This window comes from Somniosus microcephalus, chromosome 13, assembly GCF_052327205.1.
Source record: "Somniosus microcephalus isolate GS21.2 chromosome 13, FLI_Smic_1.0, whole genome shotgun sequence".
Classification (NCBI taxonomy): Eukaryota; Metazoa; Chordata; class Chondrichthyes; order Squaliformes; family Somniosidae; genus Somniosus; species Somniosus microcephalus.
The window spans coordinates 110,455,841-110,477,113 of record NC_140999.1 but is presented as its reverse complement, the minus strand read 5'-3'; the positions used below and the strand labels follow the sequence as shown (position 1 = coordinate 110,477,113).

The window sequence follows — 21,273 nt, the reverse complement described above, 5'->3', positions numbered from 1 at the left end:
ACAAAGGGCAGCATTCTATTGGCCTTTTAAATTATTTTTTGTACCTTGCCACTATATATAACTTCAGTGCAAATGTGGACAACTGAGGCATCAGCTGAGGTTATGGGAATTAGTTACCTCCTCGCTGAGTAAGGTAAAGACAATCTCTCAAAGGAACACAAGGGGAGCAGTTGCTTGCTCTACTCCCTGTAAGTGGCTGCCTCTCCTATCTACCCATTTATTATATTTTTTTGTGTGGAATACAAAAATTGTCACGCTTGGATCACTCAGCAATTCATCCCTTTAAACCAGTAGCTCCTAGCTCTAAACTCTGTGTCCGGGAGGTACCTGTAGCAGGAATGACAGACACATTAGTGTGCCTGTCTTGTCTGTTGCTGCCAGTGAAACTGGCTCAGGCTTCAGGTGGATGGGGACTCGAAGCTAGATTCTGCTTGGTCCTGACAGACTAGCAGAATTTGGTTTTCTGCCAGCAACAATGAAAACAATGATGTATTCTTATTTGGCATATTGTTGGTAGAATGAATTACAGTGCACAACTTCTAAGATGTGAGTGATTAACTGACTCTGGCTTTGTCACTAAACTGATTTGGGGCCCTTTTTGAATCCAACTGGCACAAATGTATTCGGGGATAAAAATTGAACCATTACAGATTGAAACTGTGGACCATCAAAATATACTAAGTGTTTATTTATGTATAGGCTGAAATTTGCTTCATCCTCTAACCCTTGTACCTGCTGGATACTGCTTGACTTGCAGTGGGTGCAGGTTAGAAGTTTGACAGTTTAACTCCAAAGCCAACTTTACAGAACCTTTCAATTTATAAAAAAAAAAAATTGCTCAGTTGTCTGATCCTTGGGTTTGGAATCCGATATGGCCTGTGCTGATTATGCATAACTCCAGATGCTTGAGATTTAGCCCTGGTCTGAACATGTGTTCTGGTTCCAGAAGCTGCCAAATATATCCTGACCTGTTCAATGCAGCCTGGAAGTACCTGGGTACTCTTCATGTATCCTTGGTACAGAGGGATGTGTGAATCTTGTTTGAGTTTTTTAAATCAGATTTCATGATCCCATGTTGGTGCTGCTTATACTGAATGATTTGTAATTGTAGTTTTTGCCAGTGTGTGTTAACCTTTATTTTCTTTTATATTTCCATGTTTCAGCTTTATTTTGGCTATTATGAAACCATTTGAAGTAAAAAGTTTGTTTTTAAATTTAATTTAATTCGCTATTTCAGTTTTCCAAGGAATATCAGGATGTGAAGGAATGGCTAAACTTTAATCTGTCTTGTTGTTCAGGTTTACAGAATCCCATTGACACCATGTACCATCTCCAGCCACTGATGTTCATTGGCCTCTTCCCACTGTTTGTATTCAACGAAGGTATGTTGGGCTGTTTTGTTGGGATAATGGTCAATGCACTGTAGACTTCCGTGAAGAACAGCAAGGTTCAAAAGTTCACTATAGTCACTGTACATATGGTGTCCTGTAGCTTGCTTAATGGGTCTGCAATGAGTGCTGCATGCTTTCAGTGCAAACTTTGTATAAGTCTGCTATTGGGACTCTACATTAAGTGTCACAAGTTGTCATATTTCTGCTAATCTTTTTATAATGTTTAAAAAAAAAATTCTAGAAAAAACCTCTACATATCAAAGCAGTAATGTTGTTTTGATCTTGATTGATTGACAGCCCTATATTTAAAGAATTAGGTGTGTAAAACAAAAGGATCTTTTGGGGTTCAATAGATCTTGGGTCTCTGGTGTTTGTCCAGACTGTAGGACTCTGGGAGGGTAATATATTAAGTCTTGCATACTGTTATCCCTACAGATCCTTACTTCCTCTCTCGCAAGTTTTGAGTTACACCGGTGGCCCTGGGCTGTGGGAGCACTAGAAATGGGGTGGTAGGGTCAGTGAAAAATGGAGAAGTGTTGGGTTCTGGGGGAATTGGGATGGAGAGCCATTGGATGTGAGAGTAGTAGGCATGAGGTCGTGGGAAGGTCAGGCCCAAGCGTATTTGGAGTAGCGGTATGGCGTGCGAGAGCGTTTGAGGACGGAAGGGTGTGGAAGAACTGGGAGAGGAGTTGTGAGATTTGGGGGGAAGCTTTTTGGGGACACTGGACAGGCAGTACCAGGGTTTGATAGAAGTGGGGCATGCTTGGTGAACATCTCCAAATGGCACAGGTTTCTTCATAATGGTAGTTATGTATGGGTTCCATTTTCATGTGTACCTAGACAAGAGTTTTGGCAAACTGTTGATTGGATCACAGCCCTGATTCACCTGATATTCGTGTGTGCTTCCGCGTCAGCAAGGTTCCCCATTAATGATTTGGGTACCTTGGTTGTTTTTTTTAATGAATTTTGCCTCAGTACTGTTTGCTGTGCCTGTAATTTTTGTTGTACAAATTGGGCAACAGGTTGAGGTACACTGAGATGCAACTTTTGTTGACAGTTTGCCACTCTGTAATCAGTGTCTTGTTCCCTTCATCCTTGCTGTATATCGATTTCTTTTGCCTTCTCTCACCTTCACTCATTTCTTCACCTCCCTCTCCCACCCAACTTCCTCTCCCTTTCCCTCCTTACTAAGAGCGCACCCTGTTGCTAGACAGCCCTCGGGACATCCCAAAACACTCTCCTGCCAATGATTTACTTTTTGAAGTGCAGTCGTCTGCTATTTAGGCAAATACGGCAGCCAAACATGCACACCCCAAAGTCTCACCATCAGAAAGTGAGATAAACCACCAGTTAATCTGTTGGTTGAAGGAGGAATGCTGGCCAGGCAGACGAGGTTCCAGTTTAACATCTCTTCCGAGAGACCGCACCTCCAGCAATATAGCACTGCCTCAGTATTGTGCTGAAGTGTCAGCCTTGACTATGGCTTAAACCCCTGATCTTCGACTCGGAGGTGAGAGTAGTACCACTGAGACAAGCTGACACTGAAATGCAAAAGAAATCCTTTTGTATGTTAGAGAAGTTACGTTAAATGTGTATAGAACCTTGGTTATACCACACTTATTGTGCACTGTTCTGCTCTCCATATTATAAAAAGGATATAGAAGCATTTGAAAAAGTGCAAAATAAATGTATAAGGATGATATCATAACTGAGAGGTTATACCTATTAGGAAATACTGAACAGGCTGGGGCTCTTTAGAGGTTTTTAAGATTATCAGAGGGTTTGATAGGGTAGATGTAGAGATGTTTCCACTTATGGGGGAGACCAGAACTAGGGGCCATAAATATAAGATAGTCACTAATAAATCCAATAGGGAATTCGGGAGAAACTTTTTTACCCAGAGAGTGGTTAGAATATGGAACTCGCTACCACAGGGTGTAGTTGAGGTGAATAACATAGATGCATTTAAGGAGAAGCTGGATAAACACATGAGGGAAAAAGGAATAGAGGGTTATGTTGATGGGGTTAGATGAAAAGTGGTGGGAGGAGGTTCGTGTGGAGCATAAACACTGGCATGGACCTGTTGGGCTGAATGGCATGTTTCTGTGTTGTGCTGTAAAACTGTGAATTCCAATTTAAAATATTTAGAATTAAAATCACTAGTAGCTTAGCTGGTCCTTGATGTTCTACTAACATTGAGTTTTCCCTTTCTCAAGGACTAAGTCTGTCTGCCTCGGAGAGACTGTTTCGTTACCATGAGGCCTCGACTTTGCTGCATATAATGTTTGTATTGGCTGCAGGAGGATTTCTGGCATTTGGACTGTGCTTCTCTGAATTCCTATTGGTCTCTAAAACCTCCAGCCTGACCCTATCCATAGCGGGTATTTTTAAGGTGAGCCACGGTCTCTAACCTTTCCACATGACACTGTTGTAGTCGTGATCGCAAAGTATTTGTCCGGACGATGGAGGCAATCAGAACTGCGGATGCTGGAAATGTGAAATAGAAACACCTCATTCTAAGAATGCATACTGGGTTACTCAGCATTTGAAAGAGAAATTTAGCTTAGTGATTAGGGTGGATCCCTTCAACCAATCTCTGTATTGGCCCATTGTTATACCAGTGACTGAGAATTCTCAATGTAGGCAAACTTAATAGCACATACTGTAGATTGCAAATTCATTCTTTGTAAAAGCAGTCTGCACGGTAATTGTGCTTTGATATATGAAAAGCTGCTTTTAAAAAAAGTTGACTTTTTTTTGTCTATGGCTATCCAGTAACTCCTGCTAGAAAGTGCATGAAAGGGTGAGTAGCATAGATGGATTTAAGGGGAAGCTAGATAAACACACGAGGGAGAAAGGAATAGAGGAATATGCTGATAGGGATATACAGGAAACTTCGCGATATCCGGCACCGACGGGACCGAGCTGCTGCCGATCTATCAAAACTTCCGGATAGACCAGCGCTAATGTTGAAGGATACGGAGGTTTTCATCTCCGTTTCTGACAACAAACACTGTTGCTTAGCTACAGAGACGCTTTCCAGAACCTGACTGTTTTTATAAAAAAAAAAAAAAAAAAATGCTAGGAGAAGAAAAAAAACCTAACCAAAACGGCTGCTGATTTCTGCCGTTAGATCGAGGTTTCCGGACATACAACCTCCGGATAAACCAAAGTTTCCTGTATGAAGTAAAATGGGAGGAGGCTCGTGTGGAGCATAAACACCGACATAGACCTGTTGGGCTGAATGGCCTGTTTGTTTCTGTGCTGTAACTACCATGTAATACTATGATACTCGTTGCCTGGGCTTGCACATGACAAATGGCCACTTGGATGAGGTGTCAGAGGGCCGCTGATACCCCTAGAACTTTTTATCAAGAGTCTGCGCCTTCAGAAGAGGGGAGGAAGAACGATATGCTATAGACTTTCTCTCTGCAGTTTTTTCCTCTACCTCCTCTCTTGAAGGCGTTTGCTCCTTGCTGGGACACAATTCCATGGGTGCTAGTGAACCAAGCTCCAGTGGGCATTATTCATGTGTGAGCTTTGACAGACTATTCGGCTGTGGGACATATCCCAGCCGAACCAGATCCTGGGGATTGTACCTGAGACATTCCAAATGTCTGTAGTTCAGCTACTGACTGGATAAACTAATAATCAGGTGAGCTTCATTATTTTATTCCAGCTTAATGGGGAGAGTGTTTCCCTGTCATGAGAGTTTGCCCTTGGTTTATTACTAAACTCTTGTACATTTTCAAGCTCTTATGTTTGAAGGGCTGAAGATGTTCCAGAACGGATCCTGCAAGAACGTATCCTATGAGAATGTCACGGGTTTCAGTTGAATAGTTTCATGAATGGACAACTAGGTTTGATTTTTCTGGGTTGCATATCTTTGTGGGTTGTACTCTTATGATAACTAAAAGGCAAGTTAACCCATTTTAAGTTGTGATTTTAAACTCCAGATACTTAAAAAAAAAAAAAAAAAAAAAAAAAAATAACATAACAGGATTGAAGACCTCAAAAAAATAAAAAAATAAAAATAAACTCCTTTGATTAGTCTCCACATACAAATAGGATATTCTACCCCCCTGTACACCTGGGCCATGTACCTGCTGAGGATATGTTGCAGAACAAGACTAGATGTGCAAATAGGCCTCTAGATTACATAGAATCTACAGCACAGAAAGAGGCCATTTGGCCCAACTGGTCTATGTCGGTGCTCATTCGCCACGAGTTTTGTCTTGCTCCAATTGTCTTTTCCCACACTGCCCCTCATCTCTCTCTATGCCCTGCTCCCTCATGCCTGCATCAAACCTCCCCTTAAATGCATCAATGCTCTCTGCTCCAACTACTCCTTGTGGCAGCGAGTTCCACATTCTCGCCGCTCTCCATGCGAAGAAATTCCTAAAATCTTTATTTGGTCTGTTATTTCTGCCACCTTGTTCTGGACTCACCCACAAGTGGAAAGTTTCTCCACATCCACCCTAGAGAATGGCTTCATAATTTTAAATACCACTATCAGGTCTCCTCTTCATCTTTTTGATAGAGAAAAGAGCCCCAGCCTGCTCAGTCTTTCCTGCTAGTTGCATCCTCTCAATTCCAATAACATCCTTTTCTGCACTTTCTTCAGTGCTTCAATATCATTTCTGTAGTCTAGAGACCACAACTGCACACCATACTAATTGCACACCAACTGCTAACCGAAGTTCTATCCTGCTTTTTGTATTCTGTTCTGCTGAAAATTGACCCCAGTACTTTGTTTGCACTCTGTATTGCCTTATGAACGTTTAGATGCTCTCAAAACTTATAGCTGGCTATCATCACTAGTTTTCTCCATGCAACTAAATATCCTATTTGTATATGGAGGTTGTACTGCGTTTGAAGAATGAAGGTAACTACACCTGTAGTGAGTGAGTAATACTTTACTTGTCCTTTCTTTTCCGTGGTCAAACCAAAGCAACAAACCATTGAATTACCGACAATTGAAACTGGGAAGAAAATCCATTTTAGCCGGTGTTAAGTGATGATTTTTAAAAAAAAGCTTGTTTGTTTTTGGAATGTGCTTTATATATACTGGAAGGAGAGCAAGCTTGTGGAAATGGATCCCAAAGGAGCTTTGTGTTTGTCTTGCAGGAAGTGTGCACACTGGTCCTTGCTAGCCATGTGATGGGCGACCAGCTGAGCATGTTAAACTGGTTGGGATTTGCAATGTGTCTCTCTGGAATCTCATTACATGTTGCACTTAAAGTCATTTATTCAGAAGGTAAAGATATTTCTTTTTGAACTTCAAGCTAATTCTTACTGCAGTTGTATGAATGCAAAGCGTTTCCATTTCATTTTCCTTTCAGTAAAACTTGGCAAATGGTAAGGTTACATATTTATTGGTTGATGCACTGGGAATCAATATGGTAGCCTAGTGGCTATGGTACTAGATTAGTAACCCAGATGTCGTGAGGTTAAGTTGTGAATTGAATTCAATAAATCTGGTAATTTGTGGGTGAGCACCAGAAATGTTGACCATTGAAGCTGTCGGATTGTTGTAAAAACCCAGCTGGTTCATGTTGTGTATGTACCTTTAAGAGAAGAACTGATTCTATACTGCAGTACCGGCAGTGACCACCCCTGTATATAAAGCCATAGCAGGCTTCTGTACGTCAGTCTTAAGTTACCCTCTGTTCAGTAAATACCTGTTATTATTGTTCTCCTGCAGTCCGTGTATTATTTATACTCGGACACTACATTGGCGACAAACCGGTTTGAACTCCTCTGCAGTACTGCATCACCTCACGGGGATCTTTCCCTGAGAAGAAGCTTTTGGAGGTCGAAGTCGGAACAACAGGCGTCGACCGCGGGCAACCGCCCAAGGATCCATCGGAGTTCGGAGAGTTGCAGGAGAGGCTGTGGAGAGCTGGGCTTGGCTCCCCAGTCAAGGTGTTCCAGCAAATCGTGCTGGTAGCAGGTAGTGCGCTGACCCTTCCGGACTGCGGCGGGCTCGAGCTCGATCGAGCGGCTCTGCAAAGGGGCCGTGCAGCGTCGTCGGGAGGAAAAGAGAGAGGGTGGAGCGCACAGGGCGCGGTTGGTGCTCAAGAACCGGGCAGCGTAGCGAAAATAAAACAAGGGCAAGGAAAAGTGAGACGCGCCGAAGCCGCGGGTCGCCGCCATTACCCTGCAGAACGCTAGGAGCAGCGTGGCAGCAAGGGGAAGAAGGAAAAGCGCGGGAGGCGCCATTTTATTCCATTGGGGAAGAAGGAAAAGCGCGGGAGGCACCATTTTAATCCATTGGTGAAGAAGGAAAAGCGCGGGAGGCGCCATTTTAAATCACCCAAGATGCCGAAAAGTGGCAGTATCACTGCTTTCGACAACAAGGTAGAAGACTGGACCACGTATGTGGAAAGAATTGAAGTGTACTGCAAGGCAAATGAGGTGGCCGATGGAAAGAAGGCGTCGGTATTATTAAATTTGATGGGCGCGAGAACGTATGGCCTATTGCGGAATTTAATTACCCCAGCTAAACCAATGGAGAAAAGTTTTGAGGAGATTGTTAATATCTGACAGGAACACCTAAACCCTACACCGCTGCTGATAGCAGAAAGATTCAAGTTCCATAAAAGAAACCAGCACAAAGATGAGAGCAATGCTGACTATCTTACGGAACTACGCAAGTTATCGAAGCACTGCCAGTTCCGAGCAGGACTGGCAGACACCTTACGGGATAAGTTTGTCCGCGGGCTCCAGAGTGAAGGAACCCAGAAACGACTACTTTCGGAAAAGGACCTGACGCTAGAACAGCGTGGCAGTATCCTACGAAGCAGCAGCACGGGGAGCTGCGGAAATACAACAAAAACCACAAGAATACAGCGCTAACGAAATGGCGTATGGAGCAGAAAAGTGCTATCGCTGCGGCAGAACAACCCATGATCAGAAGGACTGCTGGTTTAAGGACAAAGTATGCAGGCAATGTGGGAAAATGGGACACATAGCAAGAGTCTGCAGGTCGGGAAAGAAAACCAACACTACAAGAATTACTAAGGAAAAGTACAAGAAAGTAAAGAAATTGACACAGTAGTTCGGAAGATCAGGAGAGTGATAGGACTCCGGGAGCAGGAGACTAAATTGCCTAAAGTTACACAACGTGATCGCAAAGGAGGATCACCGAACCATTTGGGTCACCCTCGTGATAGCAGGGTCCCCAGTAAAGATGGAATTGGACACAGGATCAGCCCTAACTGTCATGAATCGACGAGACTATGAGCGGCTATTCCCACACATACCCTTGAAGGACACGTCCATTGTATTGAAGACATACACGGGGCAAAAAGTCTACCCCAGAGGAAAAATAAGGGTGCCAGTTGAATACAACGGCAAGGAAACACAGAAACTGTATCTATATATACTACCAGATGGAGGACCACCATTATTGGGACGTGAATGGATCCGAAAAATACAATTGGATTGGCATTCCATTCAGGCGCTAACTGACTGATAAAAAGGATGATGACGTCACACCTGGACGACTGTCAAAGATTCTAACTGACGCGAAAGAGGTGTTCCAACAAGGACTTGGGACTCTAAAAGGAGTAACGGCAACGATAAAAATCGAAGATAACGCAAACCCAAAATTTTTTAAGGCCAGACCGGTACCTTACTCGATCCGCCCAGCCGTTGAAGCAGAGCTGGAGAGTCTGGAGCATTCAGGTGAGCTGTCCAAGGTGGACTGGAGCGAGTGGGCCACACCCATCGTTCCTGTAATGAAGAAATCATTGAGCAACACGCCTGGGGAACCGAAGAAGGTTCGCATCTGTGGGGACTTCAAGGTAACTGAACCCAGTCCTGCACACTGTACAATATCCACTTCCACAGATAGAAGATATTTTCGCCTCACTCTCTGGAGGGAAACGCTTTACAAAGATTGATCTGGCCCAAGCATATCTACAAATGGAGGTGGAAGAAGCATCTAGGAAATACCTCATGATAAACACTCACAAAGGCCTTTACCAGTACAATCGACTGGTATTCGGGGTAGCATCAGCCCCGGCTATTTGGCAGAGGGCGATGGAACAAGTCCTGCAAGGGATCCCGGGGACCCAGTGTTATTTGGACGACATCCTGGTCACGGGCGAAAATGACAGTGAACACCTTGCCAACCTGGAGCAGGTGCTCACGAGATTACAGGAATATGGGCTACGAGCTAACCGCCCCAAATGCGAGTTCTTCAGGAGACAAATCTTGTATTGTGGCCACATGATTGATGAGGAAGGGTTGCATAAGTCACCGGACAAGATTGAGGCTGTAGTCAAGGCTCCAGCACCGGAAAATGTGTAGCAACTGCGGTCGTTCCTCGGGTTGGTGAACTACTACCATAAGTTCTTGCCGAATTTATCTACAATTCTGCACCCACTGAACGCCCTACTGCAAACTGGAGTAACATGGAAATGGAGTGATGAGTGTAAGCGTGCCTTTCAGAAATGTAAATGCCTAATCACTTCAAAAGAAGTATTGACCCACTACAATCCAACACTACTGATTCGGTTAGCATGTGATGCGTCTCCCTATGGCATCGGAGCGGTGCTGTCACACAAATTCCTTGACGGTTCAGAGCTCGTTAACCTCCGCCGAGCGTAACTACGCCCAGATTGACAGGGAGGCCCTCAGCCTGGTGTGGGGGGTGAAGAAGTTCAATCACTATCTGCACGGGCAGAAATTCACCCTACTGACTGATCATCAGCCCCTGGTCTCCATTTTTAACCCAAAGAAGGGCATTCAGATGATGATGGCGCAACGGCTGCAAAGATGGTCACTTTTTCTAGGGGCACATCAGTACGACATAGAGTACGAAACAGCATGGAAACGCTGATGGGCTGTCGCGCCTACCGTTGCCTACGGTAGAGGAAGCACCTGCAGTGGACCCTGTTGAGATATTCCATGCGACCATAGTCGAATGTCTACCTGTTACAAACCCAAGTTGAGAGAGAGAGTGCTCAATGAGCTTCATGAGGGTCATCTGGGAGGGGTAAAAATGAAGAGCCTAGCCAGGGCGTTTGTGTGGTGGCTGGGAATCGATAAAGAAATCGAGGATATGACCAAGAGATGCACAGGATGCCAGAAGGTCCAAAACGCTCCACCACAGGCCCTGCTACATCCATGGGAGTGGCCCTCATCTCCATGGCAACGGGTACACATTGATTTTGCTGGTCCATTTATGGACTCAATGTTCCTAATCGCTGTGGACGCCCATTCGAAATGGCCAGAGGTCATCAAAAGGTCCTCCACCACCACGGAGAAAACTATTGCAGTCCTACGGACCATCTTCGCCAGGAATGGCTTGCCAGAACAGATTTGCTCCGACAATGGGCCACAGTTTGTGTCCGAGGATTTCCGGAGGTTTCTGAGGAATAATGGGGTGAAACATTACACATCTGCCCCATGTCATCCAGCCACAAATGGATTGGCTGAGCGGTTTGTTCAGACCTTTAAAAAGGCAATAAAGGCAATGCATAATGACGACATACCACTACAACACAAGGTGGATAATTTCTTGTTTGCTTACCGGAATGCGACACATGCAGTCACCAACCAAACTCCAGCCATAATGTTCTTCAACCGAAGGCTAAGATGTCGCCTGGATTTGCTGAAACCAAACATAAGACGAGATGTTGAGGATAAGCAATTCCAGCACATAAATGAGAAGCCAACCAGGAGCTTCAAGATAGGGCAACCAGTCTTGGCCCGCGACTACTGAACAGAAAAATGGCAGCCAGGAACGATATGCACACAGCAGGGACCACTAATGTACACAGTGGACGTTGGAGAGAGCATCGTGAGACGCCATGCTGACCAGATTCTAGAGTCACAGGAACAAGCCAAACCCATACCACGAGCAGGTGCACCTGGTAATCAACCCGAAGTACAGATTGCGTCTACCTCAGAAGCAGTGGTATTGGAAGCTGACGAACCAACCAATGACAATGAGCCAGAATCAACTCCGCCGCAAGAACAGGATACTTGAGAAAGGCGCTATCCAGTCAGGATCAGGAAGCCTCCTCAAAGACTGAACTTATAAATGATTATTTCAGTTGATGTGTATATAGTACAGAGAAAATTGTAATTGTAATTAGTTATTATTTAGTTGTTAAATGAATGTTATGTACTGTTTATCTAAAAGGGGAGGAATTGTTGTGTATGTACCTTTAAGAGAAGAACTGATTCTATACTGCAGTACCGGCAGTGACCACCCCTGTATATAAAGCCATAGCAGGCTTCTGTACGTCAGTCTTAAGTTACCCTCTGTTCAGTAAATACCTGTTGTTATTCTCCTGCAGTCCGTGTAGTACTCGGACACCACAGTTCACAAATGTCTTTTAGTGAAGGGACCTGCCATGCCAAACTAGTCTGGCCTACTTGTGACTGCATTCCCACATACTTCTTTAATTTAAAAAAAAGGTGGTTAACTTAATGCCCTCAGGGCAACTAGGGATGGACAATAAATACTGCCGTGCCAGTGTTGCCCACATCCCAAGAACCAGTAACATAAATTATAAAAGTTTTTAATGGAGTGACAAGTAGCCTGAAAACACTGCACATGAGGCAGTTTCAGTGTAAAATTATATTTATGTACTCTGCTTCTCCTCTTTCCATTTAGAAGGGGCATAGCGGGTTAAATTAGTTTTCAGATAACAACAAAAACTTGTATTTATATAGTGCCTTTAACATACTAAAACGTCCCAGGGCACTTCAGAGGAACGTTGTCAAACAAAATTTGACACCGAGCCACATGAGATATTAGGGCAGAAGAGGTAGGTCTTGAGCATCTTAAAGGAGGAAAGAGAGGTAGCAAGGCGGAGAGGTTTAGGCAGGGAATTCCAGAGCTTGGGGCCTAGGCAACAGAGGGCTCGGCCACCGATGGTGGAGCGATTAAAATCGAGGCTGCTCAAAAGCCAGAATTAGAGGAGAGCAGATATCTCAGGGCTTCAAAACTTGTCTTCACCATGAGCTCTGGGAGTGAGGATTTTCCTTAGTTAGAGGTTGTGTGTGAAAGGTGTATTTTAACTGGTTCTGCTTGGGTGCAGTCAACAGATTTACTTGTTCATGGGTGAGGAGGGATTTAACTTGTTTTGAGCGTATTTTTGGAAGTGCAGGTTTATGTTAATACCAGGGGGTGACTTGACTTTAAATTTTCTCTCTGGGGAAACTCATGGGCTTTTCTCCCTTACAGAACAAGCAGGGTCAGGACATCTTTGTGTTAGGAAACATGGGACACCTCATCACCTCATTCAGTCTCAAAGAATTTAATGCACAGATTTTTACTTGGAATACCTCAAATGTCAAAAATATATAATTGCAATTGCACTGTCTGATAGATGTGGCAATTTTATACATTACAAATACTTACAAAGTAATATCACAGGGCCAAAAGCTAACCAATGGAATACACATCACAACTTCATAGCAGAGTCTTGCTCCCAATTTCATCGTTCAATCAGAGTCTCACTGACTTTGCCTTTCTGTTGTTTTTCTCCTTTCTCAGACTCACCCAAAGACAAAAGGATGGATAAACTCCAGGATATGGCATTGACTGATATTGATATGGAGCTACTGCTAAGGAATGGACAGGCAAACGAGGACAGTGAAGAGGAGGCTGTCATACACCAGTGATGACTCCTTGTGTCTATGCTGTAGAGGATCCCAGGGTTCTCCTTCACATGGTTTACATTTGCTGTGCAAAGATGTGCCTGTATTATGCTTTAAACTTTGTGTCTCTGTATTCCAGTCCATGATTGGAACTAGTTTGTTTGGCACCTATTGCATTGAAAATGGACTTGTCCCGCTGACCAAATGTAAGGATTGGGATACAAGTGAAAAAGCGTCTTTTCAATGTTGTCACTAGGATGTGTGAATTTTTTGCATGTCCATTTGAACTGTGGAAAAACTCACCCACCTTCTCACTTATGAATTTGGACCTTCCAAATTTGGGTTGTCCTTGGAAAGAATATTTTGAGCTGTACAACACTGGGAGAAAATACCGCTGGTTACAATCTGTTGCTGGTAGTCATGACATCAATTGAAGGTGGTGAATTAAGAGTTTTGTGCGAAATGTATTGTTCCAAGTGATTTTTCTTTTCCCTGTAGGATGTTGATACCAATGTACTAAATAAGCCTAATGGCAACAGTGACTTTAATTGAAATGATTATACCTGTCTAATGGTCAGGAAAATAACAAAAAAACCACTGTGACTGATTCGTATAGACAGGAAATTATAACGGGTATAAATAATCTGTTCTTTATATCATATGGATGTAACCAAGTATCAGTGGAGTTGTCTTCTCTTCATGGAGCTTAAGTTTGATTTGACCTCATTTGATTTGAGCTTAAGTTACCCTACTTTCTCAGTGTCAGCTGTGGCTCAGTTGGTAGCACACTCACCTCAGAGTCAGAAGGCTGTGGGTTCAAATCCCACTCCAGGGACTTGAGCATATAAATCTGGGCTGACACTCCAGTGCAGTGCTGAGGGAGTGCTGCACTGTTGGAGGTGCCGTCTTTCCAATGAAATGTTAAACCGAGGCCTCCTCAGGTGGATGTAAAAGATCCCATGGCACGATTTGAAGATTAGCAGGAGAGTTCTCCCCGGTGTCCTCAACATTTATCCTCGACCAACACCTCTAAAACAGATTATCTGGCTATTAACATATTGCTGTTTGTGGGAGCTTGCTGTGTGCAAATTAGCTGCTGCGCATCCCACATTACAACAGCGACTTCACTCCAAAAGTACTTCATTGGCTGTAAAGCGCTTTGAGATATCTGGTGGTCGTGAAAGACGCTATATAAATGCAAGTCTTTTTTTCTTTTTATAACCTACATGGAGAAAATGAACCAGATCCAGTGTATGTTCCATCTAAAAATGGTTACTGAGAAAAAGGACCTCGCAATGTTCACTATATCTAACACACTGTTTATATTTGGACAGTAGGTACAAAGCCCAAGTGTATCCAACATAATTAGAAACCAGGAAAGTGCTGGTTATACATGGAAAATTACAGTTAGTGTTTTAAGATATGTGATTGGCAGGTTTCCTTGTGACATTTACAGTGTTATATTAAGCTTCTATATTTCCCTATTTTGTAGTTAAACATTACAGTAAAGCCCTATCAATGGCACATAGAAAATATATGCCTAAAAAAGATATTGGCCCAGAAATTCGGGTCCCCACGCGTGAGTACGCACTGGGTACTCACGCGTAGGTCCAACGAAAGTGCCAGTTTCATGCATGCACTGCGCATGCGCGAGAAACCAGAACTTCCGTTGCCTTGAAAGAAGGGGTTGACAGGTGGAACACGTGCGCCGGAGAGGCAGCGCGTGCGCATCGAGCTTGCGTTTTTTTTGCAGGGTTCTCCGGGAGGGGAAGTCTCCAGCAGTTACACTTTTTAAAAAGCAGGCGCAAGGCCTACTTTTAACAAGGTAAGTGGTGAATTAATTAAAATTAAAACATTTTTTCCACAAGTTTATTATTTTTAAATACTTTAAAGAAAGGTAAGTTTATTTTTAGCCCCGTTAGCAAATGTAATTAGTTTTTTCAAAAATTTAAATTATTGTTTAAAATAGTTATTTCATGTAATTTATAGTTATTTTAAACGTGATTTAAAAAATTTTTTATTTGAAGTTTTAGTTATGTTTTGGGGCTTATAGTATTTATAGGTTTGACAGCTCTTCCTGTCAAATTTATGAATGAAGCATTCCCTGCTACCATTGGCTCTCCATGGCCCACGTGATCCCAGGGGATGCTTTGAACTAACTGCGCCCCATGGGATACGCAAGCACTGCGCGCCGGCAGTTGGAGGGGCCCAGGATCGGAATACCACGCAGGCCCACAGCTCAACGGCCGGCGCGCTAGGTAAGTGCAGGACGGAGGCTTGCACCCGCGGGAAGCCTCCGACCCGAATTTCTGGGCCATTGTAGTTTTCTACTCGATTGCCCACTTCCTCAAATATCTGACTAATTCTCAAATTTTTCCACATATTCACTGTCCTGTGCATAAAGTAGATAAATCTAAACTAACTGTGCACCTTCCTTCTTCTAAGTTTGGGCTTCTGCCCTCTGGTTCTCGAGCTTATGGCAGTGTTGAACATATCAGAGATTCATTTAATCTATTCCCTCAAGAATCTTGAATAATCCCAGGTATTGAAATATTTGTCTGTTTCACCCTAACTTGTCCAGTGTGTACATAGAACTGGGACTACCCTTGAAGATTTGCACTTCAGATCTTACTCCTTAAACTCTGTAAGATCTCCATCCTACTCTTTCCTGCGTCACTGGTTCATAGGAATATAGGAACAGGAGTAGGCCATTTAGCTCCTTGAACCTGTTCAGCCATTCAGTAAGATCATGGCTGAGCTGTGACCTAACTCCATATACCTGCCTTTTCCCCATACCCCTTTATACCTTTGGTTAACAAAAATCTTATCAATCTCAGATTTAAAATTAACAATTGATCTAGCATCAATTGCTGTTTGCGGAAGAGAGTTCCAAACTTCTACCAACCTCTGCATGCAGAAGTGTTTCCTAAAAGGCCTGGCACTAATTTTTAGACTATGCCCCTAGTCCTAGACTTCCCAACCAGTGGAAATAGTTTCTCTCTCTATCTACCCTATCCGTTCCCCTTAATATCTTGAAAACTTCAATCAAATCACCCCTTAACCTTCCTGTACTGTCTGATTTCCCTCCTTTTCAAATGCTTTACCACCTATTCGATTATGATCCTTACCCTGGCACCTGGGAGTCAACAGTCCATTCATGATTCCTGGTCAGGGCTGCAGAATGGGCCTAATTATAGAATTGCCCACAATTACCATTCTCCCAGTTTTCTTATTAGAGTCTTTTGTCCATGTGTAACCCATTGTTCCATGGCGTTGTTCTTGATTACCTCCCCCTTTGTTCACATCAACTATATAGCAATTGGATAATCCGCAGGATTTTCATGTACTGTGTCCTCATCCCCACCCCTGCAGGCAGTCAGTCACTCCCCTTCCTCTGCTTCGCTATTCCTCTCTATGTGTGGGGTAACCACCCTCTGGAATGTATCTTCATGAAATCCTCCGTGTAGGTTGCAGAATGCAGTCATTTGGTCGTCAAACTTTGTGCTCTTCTGTTAGAGCAACACACCTCTGAGACTCCCTGCGTTATGTACATCCGTTCCTGGATACTTTGCAGAGCCAGGGCATGTCACATTATGCATGCCATATCACTAGCCTAGCTCCTGATCTCCCATTCCTTTACTCCTAACTGCTATGATATTCTAGACAAAATTAATTGGAACTAATTCTTACTTTCTAGCTGGATCTTGCAGATTCAGACCCACTCTGTCTCTGCACCAAATTCCTGTTCCTATTCGTACAACACTAGAGGTTTACGGCACAGAAGGAGGCCATTCAGCCCATCGACTTCTTTACCTTCTCTCAGCAAAGACGAGCTCTGTCAACGTTTCACTCCGTCGTCCTCTCATAGTTCAAGAAATCTCCCTCGTGCAAATGTATTTTGTACCTCCAAGAATGTACTTGATTACTCACTCAAAAACTTGCTCAGCTCTTAGCCACCCTCTCAATACGAACTGCACAAGCTATTTAAATTAATTCTACTAAATTAAAAAAAAAAAAAAGCACAAAGCCCATACTTTAGGGATTACCACTGATCATTTTTACTTCTGGTGAAGCAAGAATCAGATTTAATTAAGGTGATGGCAGATATTTACTATTTTTCAATCCGCATCTACACGGATTACTACAACCGAACTCCAAAAGCAGGAATCAGCTGATATGGAAGTGATTATACAATCACTGGGAGATTATTTAGATACATCAGGAGAGTGGAATCACTTTTCAGGTGCACACGCAACAAGAATTGAAATGAACTATTCCAAAGTTTTTTCCTGTTGACTGGATTCAAATGGAAGTTGCAGGATATTCCCTCCACCCCCCCCCCTTCAATTTTTATTAACAGCAACAACGTTTTTGCTGATTATGGGATCGTTGTACAGTTCATTACTTGCAAGTACAGCTAGATCTGTACATTTAGGTAAGGCTGATTGATGTTATCGAGATCATCCCTTATTGGGGGCTTGGGTTGAGCAAAGCGGACATGTAATGCAATGGTGGCACCTGGAGAAGTGCCAGGGCAGCGAGCGTCCTATTCTGAGTCACTTGAGTCATGAACCCAAGCTTTCTTCTGATGAAAGGTTCCACCTGAAATGTTTGACTTTCGATCTCTCCCTCAATGACCCCCCTCTCCCGCTGTCACATAGAATCACAGAATGATACAGCACAGAAGGAGGCTATTTGGCCCATTGTGCCTGTGCCGGCTCTTTGAAAGAGCTCCCAATTAGTCGCACTCCTCTACCCTTTCCCCATAGCCCTGTAATTTTTTTCCCTTCAAGTATTTATTCAATCCCTCCATCCCCTGTCTCTCGCTCCGGTGCTCTGTATATTTGTTTTAATTTCAGTAATTTAAACTTTGCTCTTTTTAAATACCTGAAATATTTTACTTATTAAATCACTAGTGATTTTAATTAATACATGCGGCTCCTTTTAAGTGTGAAACACATCATGTTTGACCTCGGGGACGGGAGTGTATTTGCTTTAGTATTCTAGGGGCAGGGCATAGGTGTGTTCTATACAGGAGTGAGCAAGACTGTAATGCAGTCACTGTTTCTATGTCTCCCCTGTGGGGAAGCGTCTGGCCTTTATCTGCTGCGACCTCACGTTACGCCCTAGCCTAGTCCAGGATCTTGTGTGGAGAAGCAGGCACAAACACGCATCCCATGACTGCAGTTGGCTTATTGAGTTGGCCTTCCTTGGTCAGTATTGTAGCAAAATAGTCCTTGAGCAGCATTCTGTATCTCGTCACCACAGGTCACGTGTTTCAGTCATATGTAACTCATTTGAAATAATTAGCTGTTGTAATGATACCTGATCTCTGAATTGTGATTATTTACAGCGCCCCTTAAAACCAAATAAATATTTCAACGGCGGTTGATCTGCAGATATTGATGGTGAAAGTAGACATCGCTAAATACCGCAGAAAAAAATTGGTAGAATTATGGTAGATTCTTAATTTATCCAGACGGGATCATCATAAATATGCAATCTTAATCTAATTAGGAAAGCTGTTCGTGTTATAATTGCTACTTCTAGCAATACTTCTTTCAAAACCATTGTTTCTAAACTTGCAAAAAGTTTTTCTTCACTTGTATCTGGCTGAACTGCAAAAGATTCCTATAATAGCAAAATACTGCGGATGCTGGAAATCTGGAATAACAACAGACAATGCTGGAAATACTCGGCAGGCCAGGCAGCATCCGTGGAGAGAGAAACAGGGTTAACGTTTCAGGTCTGGGACCCTTCATCAGAACTGGAAAAGTAACAGATTTTAAGCAGGTGCAGAGACGGGGGGGTGGTGGTTTAGGAGGGGAGGAAGGAATTGAAAGAACATGCTGTGAAAATGTTGCAAATGGGAATGGCAAAATCATACTGCATGAAAAATGGGGGCAGGGATTATTATCTGAAATTGTTGAACTCTACGTTGAGTCCGGCAGGCTGCAAAGTGCCTAATCGAAAGATGAGGTGCTGTTCCTCGAGCTTACGTTGAGCTTCATTAGAACAATGTAATAGGCCGAGGACAGAGAGATCAGAGTGGGAGCGAAGTGGAGAATTAAAGTGACAGGCAACCGGAAGCTCCGGGTCACCCTTACAGACTGAACGGAGGTGTTCCACAAAGCGGTTGCCCAATCTGCATTTGATCTCCCCAATGTAGAGGAGACCGCATCGTGAGCAGCGAATACAGTATATTAAATTGCAAGAAGTACAAGTAAATCACTGTTTCACCTGGAAGAGGTGTTTGGGGCCCTGGACAGTGGGAAGGGAGGAGGTAAAAGAGCATGTGATGCATCTCCTGCGTTTGCACGGGAAGGTGCCAGGTGAAGGAGAAGGGCTGTTGGGGGTGATTGAGAAGTGGACCAGGGTGTCGCGGAGGGAGTGGTCCCTTCGGAATGCTGAAAGGGGAGGTGAGGGGAAGATGTGTTTGGTGGTGGGATCACGTTGGAGGTGGTGGAAATGGTGGAGGAGGATGATCCGTTGAATGTGAAGGCTGGTGGGGTGAAAGGTGAGGACAAGGGGAACCCTATCATGGTACTGGGAGGGAGGGAGGGGAAGGGGGTGAGAGCAGAAGTGCGGGAAATAGAATGGACACAGTAGAGGCGAATCCTCGGTTGAGGAAAAAGGAAGACATGTTGGAAGCACTGGCATCGTTAGAACAGACGCGGCGGAGACGGAGAAACTGGGAGAATGGAATAGAGTCCTTATAGGAAGCGGGGTGGGAGGAAGTGTAGTCCAGGTAGCTGTGGGAGTCGGTGGGCTTGTAGTGGATGTTTGTCAAAAGCCGATCGCCAGAAATAGAGACGGAGAAGTCAAGGAAGGGAAGGGAAGAGTCTGAGATGGACCATGTGAAGGTGAGGGAAGGGCCGAAATTGGAAGTAAAGTGAATGAACTTATCTAGTTCAGGGCAAGAGCAGGAAACGGCACCAATACAGTCATCGATGTACCTGAAAAAGAGGTGAGGGAGGGGACCTGAGTAGGACTGGAACAAAGAATGATCCACATATCCCATGAACAGGCAGGCATAGCTAGGGCCCATGCGGGTTCCCATAGCAACACCTTTAATTTAGAGGAAGTGAGTGGAGTCAAAGGAGAAGTTGTTCAATGTGAGAACAAGTTCAACCAGGCGGAGGAGGGTGGTGGTGGATGGGGACTGGTTGGGCCTCTGTTCAAGGAAGAAACGGCGCGCCCAAAGGCCGTCCTGGTGGGGGATGGAGGTGTAGAGGGATTGGACGTCCATAGTGAAAAGGAGATGGTTGGGGCCAGGAAACTGGAAACTGTTAAAGTGACGGAGGGCGTCGGAAGAGTTGCAAATGTAGGCGGGAAGAGACTGGACAAGGGGAGAAAAAAGTCGAGATAGGAAGAGTTCGACAATTTCAGATAATAATCCCTGCCCCCATTTTTCATGCAGTATGATTTTGCCATTCCCATTTGCAACATTTTCACAGCATGTTCTTTCAATTCCTTCCTCCCCTCCTAAACCACCTCCCCCCCCCCCCCCCGCCCCGTCTCTACACCTGCTTAAAATCTGTTACATTTCCAGCTTTTTCCAGTTCTGATGAAGGGTCCCAGACCTGAAACGTTAACCCTGTTTCTCTCTCCACAGATGCTGCCTGGCCTGCTGAGTATTTCCAGCATTGTCTGTTGTTATTTCAAAAGATTCCTCATGGGGTGGGGGGATTTTATATAACCAATCACCACTTAAATAGCATAAGAAAATTCCGTTGAAATACAAAGCCAAGGATGTATCTGGGCTGCATGTAAATACATTCCTTAATAAGCAATGTTTGTCACTCTGCATATTGTTCCTTGGTCCATAGTTAATTTATCATTCCATGGCTTTTGTTAGTGTTGTGTATGTACCTTTAAGAGAAGAACTGATTCTATACTGCAGTACCGGCAGTGACCACCCCTGTATATAAAGCCATAGCAGGCTTCTGTACTTCAGTCTTGAATTACTCTCTCTTCAGTAAATACCTGTTTTATTGTTCTCCTGCAGTCTGAGTATTATTGATCCTCGGACACTACACTGGCGACGGGCAGGTTTGAACTCTCCTGCAGTATTGCATCACCTCACGGGGATCTTTTCCCTGAAGAGAAGCTTCTTGGAGGTCGAAGTCAGAACGGCGGGCGTCGACCGCGGACAACCGCCCAGGGATCCATCAGAGAGTTGCAGGGGAGGCTGTGGAGAGCTGGGCCTGGCTCCCCAGTCGAGGTGTTCCAGCAAGTCGGGCTGGTAGCAGGTAGTGTG

General features: G+C 44.0%; 1 protein-coding gene across 3 annotated transcripts in view; it reads left to right on the top strand.

Annotated features, from left to right (window-relative positions):
- LOC147108539 (solute carrier family 35 member H1-like) overlaps positions 1-21,012 on the top strand; it is a 39,383-nt gene extending 18,371 nt beyond the window's left edge. For 2 of the 3 annotated variants that reach the window (XM_086005204.1, XM_086005206.1), the window contains 4 exons: positions 1,299-1,382; positions 3,608-3,783; positions 6,519-6,648; positions 12,910-21,012. In XM_086005204.1, coding sequence (XP_085861330.1) covers positions 1,299-1,382; positions 3,608-3,783; positions 6,519-6,648; positions 12,910-13,037 — 518 coding nt within the window. In that variant the 3' untranslated portion in view covers positions 13,038-21,012. The remainder of the gene's footprint in view (positions 1-1,298; positions 1,383-3,607; positions 3,784-6,518; positions 6,649-12,909) is intronic. The other variant, XM_086005205.1, reaches the window with a different exon arrangement.
- The last annotated feature ends 261 nt before the right edge of the window (positions 21,013-21,273 follow it).